Source organism: Chaetodon auriga, chromosome 11 (genome assembly GCF_051107435.1).
Source record: "Chaetodon auriga isolate fChaAug3 chromosome 11, fChaAug3.hap1, whole genome shotgun sequence".
Classification (NCBI taxonomy): Eukaryota; Metazoa; Chordata; class Actinopteri; order Chaetodontiformes; family Chaetodontidae; genus Chaetodon; species Chaetodon auriga.
The window spans coordinates 20,355,152-20,369,098 of NC_135084.1; the positions used below are offsets into that span (position 1 = coordinate 20,355,152).

Sequence of the window (13,947 nt, forward strand, 5' to 3'; positions counted from 1 at the left end):
TTTGTGGTCCTCATACTAAGAGGCCGGCGTTTGTGAAAAGTCTTGACAACATTTAAATGAACTGGCATGAATTTTGGTACAGACATTGTGAGACAAGTGAAGCTGAGAAAATTGCAATGATTTTCGATGATTCACTTATTTTCTTTGTTAAAAACGGGGCTGTCAAGTTTAATACCCCTTCACTTCTCTACGGCTCTGATCTACAGCACTCCACTTGTTTTCCCTCTCTGAACTTCTCTGAAGCCTGAAAGAGTCATTGCAACTCTGATTTCTCTGAGAAACTAATACTCTTCACTCTGTGTAGATAGTAGGTACTTCATAAAGGCAAGCGCTTGTATTCTGCTTTTTTTTCTTACCAATTTCTGAATCAGACTGTGTGTCTTTAATGGAAATCTGCTCAAATCTTTAAATCTGATGACACAACTCTGGTTTCAGACCAGTTTTATTCTACCAGATTCGTCCAAATTACTTGATAAATACTTAATTTTTAGTAACAAAACACCTCAAAAATATCATGATAAATAATTTTCAAGCAGTCAGCTATCGGGATGCCTCAGTGAAGCATATTCCATCCTCCATGATCCTCCATCGAACAGCTGGACATATTAACAAATTACAAATATTAGCAAACACATAAACATAGCAAGTTTCAAATTAAACAACGAAATACATCCGTCCGACACACCTTACAGAAGGGCACATATCGTGGAAGCATTTTAAAGGGTTAAAATAAGTGCTGTGCTATGTTTATCAAAGCTTCTTTATCAATGTTACAGCAATAAACACTTGGTTAAGGTCAAGGAATGACTGTGGTTGCTTAAAAAACACGACGTTGACTCTAAATAAACGGTTTTTGGTTTGATATCGGATTACCTGCTTCACAGCGGAGTACAGAGTCTGACATTTTGATAACCTTTGTTTAGATTAAGATGTATGTGAGCATTTGACATAGACGTGTGTGTGTCCAGTGGTGTTGACGGGTGGCGGGTTGTTGCTCATGAGTTGTGAGGTCGGGCTCCTGATCTTTCAGTTGGTTACTCTGGTTCAGCCTGGAGGCCCCTTCCTCCATTTGAGCAGATGGTGGGACGCAGAGCACCCAGTGACCCCTCACACAGCCTGCAGGCCCTTAACATGTTTGTGTGTGTGTGTGTGTGTGTTCTGTTTGTTCGAGAAATTTCCATACCCTTGATATGCTCCATCGTGTATTTTCTATATGCCATATGAGTCAAGATTACATTGAATCAGCCGTATGGGGTTTGTGTGCATACCAACACAATAGCTCCTCGCATTTACACTCGTGGGTATATACACACACCGGTCACACGCTCCTTAACAGAAATTGACAGCCTGACACACACTTGCTGATATAAAAAAAAAAGAAAAGAGAATGTGAAAAGACGAGGTTATAGTAAAGCACACACCTCTCTATCTATATCTTCCTCACACAGAGACACACAGCGCAGCACAAAGCTGTCTATCCATTCTCCCGTCTCCCTCCCTCTCCCTCTCTTTCTCTTCGTCTCTCGCAGTCTGCTCCGCAAAGTTATATGAAGGGCATCAGGCAGGCCCGGCGAGCCGAGTGCAGAGTGACAGCGGCGAACGGAGTGATGGCTCGGCCCGATAAACACCCAGCGTCAAATGAAAAGGCTCTGCGCTTGCCATCATCCCCTGTCACAATGCAATTACTGAACAGAGTGATAGCAAGATAGCAGCCCCCACCGCTAGCCACAATGATAAAAGTATTGACTGATTTGATTGAATGATTAAAATAATGCAGACATAAAAATGGGGTGAAGATAGAGAGGGAAATGGCAGGGAGGAGAGGGAGCAATAGAGAGAGAGGGTGGGGTGGGCTGGGCTGCCAAGAGTGAAGCTTTGTAGATATGGTTATGTCATTATTGTGTGTGTGTGTGTGTGTGTGTTCAGATGTTTGCTTCATCTAAGGGGGCTTTTGGTTTTGTTCTTTTGTTCCGTGTTGTTTCATTTCTCTGTCTCTTTCCTGTCTCTCTGTCTCTCAGGTTGCCATTTGTGCTGACGTGAAAGAAGTTCTGCTATCAGATGGGAACGAGAAGTCCATTCAGAGTATCCTTTCATCGTCCTCTCTCCTTCTGTTTTCGTCTATCTCTCCATCTCTGCCTCGTTCCTCCAGCTCACATTTATTTATATGCGTTCGTATGGAATTATTTTGGCGAAAACTTTTGTCCTTTTTTTTTTTTTTTTTCATTGTGGTTTCAGTAGGAAAATGTGTTTGTGCATTCCTGTACATGAAAGTCACACGAGAATTCACCACATGAAAAAGACGCATGTGGTTTTAACACATGTAACATGCTAAATTTCCATGATATGGGTTACACGTGAAAACACACACACATTTTCAATACAATTTCACTTGTAAAAGCAATTAACGTGCAAATTTCACATGCGAAAAAACATTTTTGCAGTTCAAGATCTCACATGTGCAAACATGAATTTCACATGTGATTTTTGCATCTGTCGCAAACCCTCACCTGCCAGTTTATTAGGAACACCTGGCTGAGACTTATGCAGTCTGATTGTACCATTTTACTGAGGCGTTTGCATTATTTTGTCCACTCCATGTCTATCACTGAGAGTAAGGTGATAAGTGCTCTTATCAATACAGTTCAACAGCACCACAAATACATCCTCCAAAATGACCATAAAGTTGAATCAAAACCTCTTTAAAACACTTTGAGCAAAAACATTGTAACTTCAATTCATGCAGGGCTTTCAGATCAGACTGCATAAACTGCAAACTGGGTGTATGTATACACCATTAAAATAATTGCAACCTGTAAAGGAGTAATATCCTCGTTTCATGGTTTCTGCTTAATCAGTCATGAAACATGGCGCCAGTTGTTTTTGCCTATCAAACATCAAAAACATCTTGCAATCTAAACCATTATTATCGCTAATCAATTCTGCTGGTGTTTCAATCTCTTCCACGCCATGTGATCCCGCTGTAGCTTTACCGTTGGCGGCGTCGTAAACAAACAGCCGACAGCGTGCTGTAACCTTGGTGTTTCAGCCCTGAAATCAGAGACTGGGGTGGAATGAAGGAAGAATAGCCCTCCACCTCTTTTATCTTTAGGCAAGAGCAGCAGATGGGGCACCCACAGTGACAAAAACACAGCACTATCGCTCAACGTGGCATCTACCAATCCCAGCTGCCCACAATGCCATGTTAAGAGCACAGTAATTGCCATCCTGTCAGATTTAGTTTGCGACTTCATCTAATGCTAAGGCTAGGGTTAGGACTTGATGAGCGTTTTACAAACAGGAACAATCAAGGTTTGTTTAAAATGTTTTTTGTGTGTGGTTAAGGTTTAGGCCTATAATTAAGTTTTTAGGACAAATCTTTAGGTGAGATTTTTTTTTTCTTTTTTTTTGCCAACGTTTGTTCTTTGAGTGGGCTATTGATCAACTCCTGTCAGCTTGCAAACCATCTCTCTACCCATTTTACACTTCTCCCTGTCTGATCTCCTTTGTAGCTTCTTGTTTTCCCTCTTTTCTTCCCATCTTCTTTCATCATTCTTGTCCTTTTTCTCCATCCTCCCAGATCTCGCTTTATTCACTCAACGACTACACAGACAAGAAAAACGAAGCCCCGACTCTCTGCAGTCGCCTCACAAAAGCAGGAAGTATAAATACACATTTCTTCCCCATTGACCAATATGGCACTTTCCATATTTAGCTGTGCTTACAATATCTCTCAATAAAAATACAATATGTCTCATCCGGCTACAATGCTCCTTTACTGATCACAATAAGACCAAACAATAACATTATGGAGCCTGTAAAACACACACACACACACACACACACACTCGGGCACACAAACAATACACCATTGACCGACTGCTTTGTTTCACAGAACAAACACATAGAGAGAATTGTAAGTGAAATCATAGCGAGAATGGATCGAACACACACAGAAAGAGAGAGGGAGGGTTGAGAAAGGCAGATAATTTGTTCTGGGCTCAGCCAAATTCGCCCATTCACACACTGCAGGCACTGTGTGGAATTTCCTCTCGCTGAGGAAGCCGTTGGTCTTAGCCTTGTGCTAATGGCCACTGTTTGTCTCACATGCGCTTATTGTGTGGCTGGTGTTACAATAGACAGAGATAGTGTGCTGTGATACGGCTCAGTTTTATACAGTGAAATAGATGAGAAGATAATCGCGAGAAGAAGTTGTGAATAGGCGACATTTAGCTATATCCGGAGAATTTTCCCTTTCCTCAGAAGTTGTTGACCTCTTTTATTGTGCAGAAACACACACAAATACACACCACCGAGCAGAGCTGCTCTGTGCTCTGACCTTGAATACTCATGTTGAAAATCAATGGAAATGTTCCATTAAGAATGATTGATGCATGTCATTGGCTGCTGCTTGTCTACTTCAAGTGATGGGAGCAAATATTCCTCCACTTTAATGTTCAATAATACTCAAATCTCTCTCTCCCTCTTTTGCTTTTTACTCTTTATTTCCGTGTGTGTTTTGATCTGGTGTGTGTGTGTGTGTGTGTGTGTGTGTGTGTGTGTGTTTGTGACCTCTCCCCCAGTGGTGTGCTGGTGATGAGATTACAGTAAGCTGCTCTGCTCTTCGCCCTGTCATCCCTATGCATAACACACTGACGCACAGGTGTCCAGCGAGTGTATGTGGTGTGTTTACGCGTCTGTAGGTGCGCTTTTATATAAATGCATGCTAACCTACATATTATCTGTGTCTGGGAGGCCTCTTTGATTTTGGATTGGCTCTCCAGCTATCAGCCCATCTATCAACTTATCAAGCATTCCTGCTCTCTCTCTCCTGCTCTCTGTCTTTGTCGATTGGATTTGTCTCAGCTCTTTGCAGGCTTTAAAGACAAGGAAATCCTAATTGAATTGCTTTGCAACTCCACAAGCCAGTGTATTACCAGACAACTTGACATCAATCGGCCTCCTTTTGTGTGCGTTCATCTGCGTGTGTGTGTGTGTGTGTGTGTGTGTGTGTGTGCGTGCGTGAGGGACAGTGTGAGTTTGTGTATCTGTGGTTAAAAGCCTTCCCATTGATCCAACTAGAGGCTGCTGTGATCTGCTTCTGCAGGCTTGCTCTCTGTCCCTGGAGATCAGCTCTGCTCACTCGTGTTGTCTCTGTGTGGTTGTCCACCATATATGTTTTCACATAAAGAGGGTCTTACTTAGACTTTGTGTCTCTTGGTGGAGCTCTTTTGTGACCCACATATCTCCAAAATCCTTAAACCCACTGTCTTTTAATGGGACTGCTGGTACTTCGAATCTCCTTATGCATTTAAAGGGAATGCAGGTGTTTTTGAGGTGGTTTGAATCCACGATTGGTTGTCCTCACTGTAATTGTACTTACTGGTCTCTTCTGTAGACACATCTGTTGCATGTTTGTCCGTCCTCCGAGAAGGATCCCTCTGCTGTTGCTGTCTGCTCTTGAGGTCTTTTTCCATTTTTTCTGCCTATGAAAGGATTTTCTAGAAGAAGTTTAAATCTCAGATTGAAGGATTGAAGGTGTCAAATGTTGTATAGATTGTAAAAACCCCTTGAGGTAAATTAGTTATTTGTGATATAAATAAAACTGACTTGGCTTCAGAACATACATTTTCAATAATTGCTTTTCTAATTATTTATCTACGGTAAACATCTTTGGCTGTATGTACTGTATACGAATAGAGATAACATTTATTTCATATAACACAGGATTTTTAAGCATTTTCCTTCCAGTTGAGGATGTAATATCTGTGTCTATGATGAGTCCTTGACCGAGGCACATCAGATGTACGAGGGCTGGTCGAGAGGAACAGGCAAGCTGGAAAGTTTGGGTCAACACATGTATCTGCCAGGTGAGACCATTTTCATGTCTTAATGGAAAGATACAGCACCTGACCTCGACTCCGGGTTCTTTATCACTGCCGTCAGATAGAAGCGTGGAATGTATGTAGTGCCTGTTGGAGCGTCAACATTTTTAGCTGAAAGTGCCTCAAATATTTCTTACAAGTGTTCACTTTTATTGGGGCGCGCATCATGCTGCACTGCAGGTAAACATAACTGAATGTATGCCATGCAGCGAATGTGTTTATTCAAAGCGCCCTCACGGTGTGTCGAGTGCACACACTTTAATTTGAGTGGCCTCAGTGGGAATGTAAAACCTTAACCATGCCGGTATTCTAGTCAACACAGAGACAGCACCATTCATTCTCCCTTTGTAATCAAGGAAGTTGTTGGGAGATGCATTCAGACTTGTTGATGACGCTAATAGAACAACGACAAATGCTGCATGAGAATAAAGTGATAAGTAAGAACACAAAAGCTGCACAGCAGGTAAGGCAAACGTTTTTCCCCAACTGTATATTTTTGATCATTGTAATCTCAACCCAAATGTTTTAATCATCAGGTCCCATCCAGTATTTGATTTTTGACATTTTCACACGATAAACAGAGGAAATCGTTTTCAATTGTGTTCAATTTGTGCGATCGTCAAATATCTGTAAATGATGGTTTCGGACCATTAGAAGGACAACATGTCTTTGTGCCATTGCATTGTACGAATCTCTTGAATGAACTTCATGAATCACCAACAATAAAATCAGAGTTTTATCTTGAATAAAATGTCAATTTTATACATTTTTACATCTTTGTATTTGAAAAATGAATGACAGAAAAATCAAAAACTTGATAGCTATGTTGTGCAATACCCATTCTTCAGGTGTGTGTGTGTGTGTGTGTGTGTGTGTGTGTGTGTGTGTGTGTGTGTGTGTGTGTGTGTGTATACATGCACACAGACTCATTCAAGCAAAATGATATCCTTTGATAAAGTTGTAATCCAGACAGGAACTTTCCACCATACACACATGCATGCACACACGCACACACGCACACACGCGCACACACACACACACACACACACACACACACACACACACACACGCACGCGCGCGCACACACACACATTCACTTCATATGCAAGAACGGGCTAAAATGTAGTTAATTGTTGTCCCTGTCTCAAAAAAAGCATTTTGCCATTGACTGACTGTTTTGCTCCCCTTCTTCTCTCTCTCTCTCTCTCTCTCTCTCTGTCTCTCTCTCTCTCTCTCACTCCCTCTCTCTCTCTTCCTCTCTCTCTCTCTCGTTTCACCCTCCTGCGCATATTTACATGAGTGGAAGACGGAGTGAAAAAGTAAACGTATAATTAGGCTACATTACTTTGATTGTTTTCTTTTCAGATTATGCCTGCTGTCATCGCCGCACCGCAAGAGAGGGCGAAGGGCACGATGCGATTGGACAAGGGGAGGGAGAGGGAGGGGCATGTCGCGTGATGGTGTGTGCACATGCATGCGTGTGTGTGTGCGCGTGCTGGGACCTCCTGCCGTGAATCGAGATTGTGTTTCTAGCGGGGCCTAATGTTTTGTTTACTGAGTGTTAATAATGCCTAATTAATAATCCCCCACTCTGCCTAACAGTCTGAGAGAGAGAGAGAGAGAGAGAGAGAGAGAGAGAGAGAGAGGGGTAAAATGTGTGGAAATAGAGATGGAGGAGAAAGTGGTGTCAGCACGGCCAAAAAAAAAGCCAAAGAGAAGGAAAAACACATTAACGACTGGTAATCTACTGCAAAAACTCGAAGTTAACTTCACTGCTGTGTAGCACTGAACATACAAAGTGGTCACTGAGACTGGAGGACACAGACAGACCTGGCAGCCTGGAGAAAACAGAGCCAGTGCTGCCAACAACCAGATGTAGAGTCAGAGTGACGCCTCCTGCTTGAACAGCAAGAGTTGGACTCGCTCTCACCAAAAAACGGCCAAACCAAAATGTTAATATTTACTTGTAGGGAGAGAATCTGGAAAGAAAACCACCTGAAGAACACATGAGACTGAGCTCCATCGTCGTATTTCTGTTAAGGTTCTCACTGCTCCCGATTCATGATAGCTTATCCTATCCTATATTTTTATTGTGCGTGTGTGTGTGTGTGTGTGTGTGTGTGTGTGTGTGTGTGTGTGTGTGTGTGTGTGTGTTCACCTGGTATAAATGTCAAGTGTCATGTCAGAAGCTCCCTTTCTTTACCTCGCAGATGACATGTCTTCCCTCCCCCGACACTTTGTCCAAGTCTCCAGTGAGGCAGAAAAACAGTGGGTGTCAGAGAGAGAGGTGTCGGGGAGCAAGAGGCTCAAAGTGTTGGAAAGAGAGAAAAGAAGCGATGGAGGACAAACTGCCGTTGGCTGTGCGGTTTCATGAACGCTGCGCCGCTTCCTTCTGTCACCAGCTAAACTTTGCTCTCTCTGTGTTATGTGTGTGCTTGCAGGGTGGTGAGGTGGGACTGTGAGTCAGACATTTCAGCACTAGACGGTCACTTTGACGTTGTCATGTGTGCAGACTGGTAGGTACACACACACACACACACACACACACACACAAATTCATCTCTGTGTGTGCGTTCATGAAATTAATTTTCACTTTTGCGTGACAGTTCTTGCGTGGCCCCCCACCAGCTCCTGGACCTTCCCCTGCCTTGTCCACACATGCACACACACACACACACACACACACACACACACACACACACACACACACACACATACATACATATGCTCAGATGCTCGCCTGCCTCCATTTTACACCAAATTGCCTCGTTTTCATGCTTGGTGTCCCAGCAAATGGATGACTTAGGCAAATTGCAAATAATTGCGCCTTGACAAGGAAGGAGACACAGTAAGATAAAGAAAGAGTTGAGGGCGGATGGAGGGAGGAGTAGACATGGAGATGGAAATGGAGAGATAGAGCAACATAAACATAACAATTAGCCCATCGGTCATTGAAATGTAGATCTTGTGGCCAATCAAGAATTACATCTTTTTTACTGCTCAGTTATTCTGTGTGAGGTAAAGTGCATCAGGAGGTTTTTGTGCAGCCTGCACAGTATTGAGAACGTGATTGAGAGTTTTCATTGCTCCTGTTTCTCCTCTCATCCTTTTCTTTTTCTTTGTAGTAAATCCATCAAAATGGATGGATTGTGCAACCTTGACTTGTTTACACACACAAACTTACACACACACACATGCACAGACAGGGCTGTAGTGGTAAATAAAAAGGTAAGTATGCCTCGCTCATTGAAGCTACTGTAAGCTCAGGAGAGCCAGTGCACACCTGCAGTATCTACTAGGGAGAGAAAAAATAAAAATCAAACATGATGTGTTCACTTTTCATCATGGAGACATGATTTTAACATATTAGCAATAGAGAAATTCAGAGAGATGAAGGATTATAATGTTTGTGCTTGTGCACCTACACTGTAAAAAGCTTGTTTCTTTCAGTACCAGAGAGCGAGCTATGATAGCTCTGTATCTGTGATTCAGTACAAAGTGACACAGTGTCATCATCTGGAGTATCTGGCCTTTCTCTGGGTGGGCCCCTGCCGAGGGACTCCAATGCTCATACGGGCAGTAAAGTAGAAACTTAAAGGGGGGTAACACATGCAGCAGACCTCAAAATCAGCAGACAGATATGAGGAGGCGAGAGGGTTTGCAGGTTCTGTGGAAGCAAAAACCTCCGTTGTGAGAGGAGTTTGTGGAGGATGTGGAGGTGGACTTCGAGGCTCACAGTGCTGGGCTGTCTTGGTTCACACGTCTCTTCAATAGCCATGGAGGTTCAGGACAGTCCCTGAGGACTGGAAGACAAGTTACAAGACAACCTAGTAAGTGGGTCCTCTTACTAGGACTGCTCATGGAAGAGTGGACCACCCACACCCTTTAAGCTATTTTAGATTTTTAGTGGCGGGAAATCACATTTACATCCGTTTAGTACCACACCTGCACACTCACATACACACACACACACATGCTGAGAAGATGGACATGCTGTTGGTTGAAGTGAAAGTACTTGACTATTTACCAGATTCACAAACACTGAAAAAAATTTGCCTGTGTGCAGTGTGTGTGCACACACGTGCAATCTGCACGAGTGTGTGCATGTGTGCTAAGTGCAGCATTAGCAAACGCCGTTATCATTATTGTAATGTCACGGTCATTACAGGTAATAGTCAGGTACAACACCCAGAGAGAGAAAGAGAGCAGGCAGCTAATAGAGGATATTTTACAGTAGGCTAGTGTATCTGTACATGTGTGTACGATAGACAGAAGCAGATAAGGTGAGAACAGAGTAAATTACACGTGAATTTTTGATATCGCAGATTCTTCTGGTTTCCCATCTTTCTCGGCAGACACGCACGCTTTAGTGATGGGTTTGTGCCGCACGTGTGTGTCAGCCGCAAGATGTTTTTCTGCGAGGTTCCATCTTTTCCGCGTGTGTACGGGAGTGAGCGATTGTGTGATAATTGCAGTGGTGGTGGTTGAAGAGTGATGGCTGACCGATTAACGGGCGCATCATGGTGATGATCACCTACGAAAAGGTCAACAACGCGGCTTCCACTCCGATTAATTATAGCTCCTACTGGTAGCAATGGAACCACCGCTGAGAAGAGATAGGAGCAGGAGGGAAGAGAGGGAGCGAGGACAGGAGAAGAGTTTGGTGTAACCGTGTGTATCAGTGGTCCATTATGTGCTAACGTCTTTGGATATCCTGCCTATCTTTGAAGAGGGGGTGTTATAAAAGAAGAATTGCTGAGTGTTGGAGTGGATTTTGTTATTTAAGTGCTGTTAAAAATATGAATCTGGTACTACTCACCACTTCTCCAACTTTTTATTTTTGTTCTCTTTGTGAAGGCTCTCTGAGTGTCCTGAAAAGCACTATATAAGTATAATGTATTACCATTATTATTACTACTATGAAATTGCACCAATCAAACAAGATATTATGGATTGCTTCTCTGTGTGATGTCAGAACTGGGAAAAAAATATAATTCAAGGTCTGAATCGTTGGTTAGTATCCTGCTAGATGTAGCATGTGGATATTAAATGTCAAGGCCATCTATAGCCGCTCACAATGGCTGTTGATTAAAAATTGTGCTACAGTTATGTCAAATGATTTCTGCTGCAAACGAATAACCTTTGATGAAAAAATGTCATGAGTGGCCTTCATCTTTACACTACTGCTCAAGGGTTTGGGGTGACCCAGAACATTTTTCATGAAAACTCACACTTTTATTCATCAAGTGAGTCGCAAAATGAATGGAAAATATAGTCAAGACAGAGACAAGTGACTTGGAAACTCAACATAAACTATTTCACTTCAGTGAAGTAAGACACAAGCAAGAAGTGAAACCCTTGAAATGAACAATGTGTACAGATTCATAGAGGATACCTTTAAGTCTTAAGTGTAATCAGTGACAGTGATTCACAGAGAGAAAGACAGGCAGCAGAGCAGGAATAGTGAAGTTTTCTCTGTGTGTGTGTGTGTGTGTGTGTGTGTGTGTGTGTGTGTGTGTGTGTGTGTGAGACAGAGATAGAGACAGACAGAGGGGATTCCTGCAGTGGGCATGTGGGTGGCAGAGGATCCTTGGCTGGGATGTTGGCATGTCTGCTTTCTCCAAAAGCTGTCCATGTGTGGGCGCTGAGATAAAGCCCTGTTTATGTGTGTGTGTGTGTGTGTGTGTGTGTGTGTGTGTGTATGTGTGTGTGTGTGTGTGTGTATATGTGTGTGTGTGTGTGTGTGTGTGTGTGCGTTTGTGTGCGTTTTTCTATTTTTGTGAACTATATCTATGTCATTTGAATCTCATGCGCATTCACATGAGCATTTTTTATGTACACACACATTTTTTTTGGTTTCACTTGAGAGCTGAATTGGACCAGATGAGGAACTTTGGATACATTACTCGTTCACACACACACACACACACACACACACACACACACACACACACAATGTGATGACTTGGCACAATAACGCCAGTCTGGACAGAAAGCCAGAGATACGTAATGGCGGTCTGTTGCACTTTCAATGACGAGACAATAAACAAGCGAGTGCTGCTCGGTGCTTGCAGGTAGTCAGATGATGAAATCAGTATGATTTAAGTTGAATGTATTACACTAAACAATCACCATCCTCTGTGGATACTTTCCACTTCACTACAGATCAGAGTTGATGATTCTTCAGGATCATAAGTCGAGCTCAATGCTTCATCTCATGCTGGAGGAGTCAACCTCATCGCTGATACAAATTAAGTCAACACTGTAAAAAAGTCACGTCAAGTGATTGGATTTGGTTAACCAACGGGGAAAGTTCTGGTATTTTTAAACCTGGGCCCTATTTTTACATATTTGGTTGTCTAAATGACAAATCTGGGCCAGTAGATCACCTCAGCCAGCACCCACGATGCAGGCAGCAAAGGCTGCGACGTCATCCTCGTGGGCGAATTCGCTCGTCGGTGTGCTTCGACTACAAGTGTTTTGTTTCTGCCTGACAGGCTCAGACTGTTACTGTGAGTGTTTCGCAACATTATGGAAAGGATCCCTTCAGAGACAGACGGTTTTATTAAAGAGTAAAATACTTCAGTTTGACCAGAAACAGCCGTTATACCAGACTCCTTTGGCAGAAACAGTAATTTTACCTCACAGTTACTGACCTCCCTCTGCCTTGACTGGTTAGTTTCTTTGTGTTATTCTAACACTTTCGCTCAGATCTCGATTCTCATTTACACAACTTTGTCTTTCTTCTCTTTAGTTTTGGTCCTTTCTGTCTCCATCATATCATTTCAGAATTGCAGACTAACTGTCAGAATTGCAGCATGCAGCTTCTACAGCAGCACTACAGCAGTGGAAAGAAACAGTCTGAACCCTTTTATGGTTTACAGAACTGTTGTTGTGCTACAAATGAGTCTGAATTGAAATGATTTTCATTTTTAGAACATTTTTATCACATTAGAATAATGACAAAATGTGGTTTTAAGTTTTCTTTTTTTTTCTTTTTTTTTTTTACAGTTTACTAAAATATGTAGTCTCTCTCTCTCTCTCTCTCTCTCTCTCTCTCTCTCTCTCTCTCTCTCTCTCTCTCTCTCTCTCTCTCTCTCTCACACACACACACACACACACACACACACACACACACGTCTTTCTTGCCCTAACCCTAACCCAAGTCTTCACCCTGAAATTTAATGATTTACATTGTGGGGACTTGCTTTCTGTCCCATAAGAAGAGTCCCCACAATGTAACAGTGTAAACAGATTTATGTCCCCACAACATGAGTAATACATGGCCGCACACACACACACACACACACACACACACACACATACGTGCCATCAGGTCTTAATGGAGACAATGAGAAATATTTGATAAACATGTCATAACTTCTGTTTCTCAGACCTCTTTCAGTTTTATTTTGAACATTCATAACTATTCAAAATTGTAGTAATTCTGCATTTTCAGCCCACAAAAAGATGATAACAGATCTCAATGTCTGCTGATTGATTTTAGAGTCTATTTCAGAAAATACGAACAAAAAACACAAGAGGTCTCCAGCTTTTTTACGCACACACACACACACACACACACACACGCACACACACACACACGCACACACACACACAGACACACACACTGGTCTTTGGTCTGAGTCATCTGAAACAAATTGATTGGATTTTTTTACGTGAGTCATGAAAGTATACATCAACAAATTCACAGAAAGCAGAAACCCTACTGAAGACGACTAAGGTTTACTTTACTGATTAATTAATCTGACTAATGACTGAAAGGTTGTTGGTTAAAACGCCAAAACACGCAGAAAAAGCTGCATGCTGAAAATGACTGATGTACGTGTGAACTTGACCCGCGTCTGTCGCTGAGGAGCTGATGTCATGTGTTTCGATGGTCTCACCCCTGCAGCTTTGACGACATCCTGTATGTTCACATGCATGTGTAAGTGGACAGATATAGCAGCAAGGCACACACACACACACACACACACACACACACACACACACACACACACACACACACACACACACCCGTTTCACAGCCTTTGACCTTCAGTCA

The 13,947-nt window shown here is 42.5% G+C and overlaps 1 protein-coding gene across 2 annotated transcripts in view; it reads left to right on the forward strand.

Annotated features, from left to right (window-relative positions):
- The window catches only part of camkmt (calmodulin-lysine N-methyltransferase), a 102,727-nt gene that overhangs the window by 72,597 nt on the left and 16,183 nt on the right, over positions 1 to 13,947 (forward strand). For both annotated transcript variants that reach the window (XM_076743907.1, XM_076743906.1), the window contains 3 exons: positions 2,019 to 2,082; positions 5,801 to 5,867; positions 8,324 to 8,398. In XM_076743907.1, coding sequence (XP_076600022.1) covers positions 2,019 to 2,082; positions 5,801 to 5,867; positions 8,324 to 8,398 — 206 coding nt within the window. The remainder of the gene's footprint in view (positions 1 to 2,018; positions 2,083 to 5,800; positions 5,868 to 8,323; positions 8,399 to 13,947) is intronic.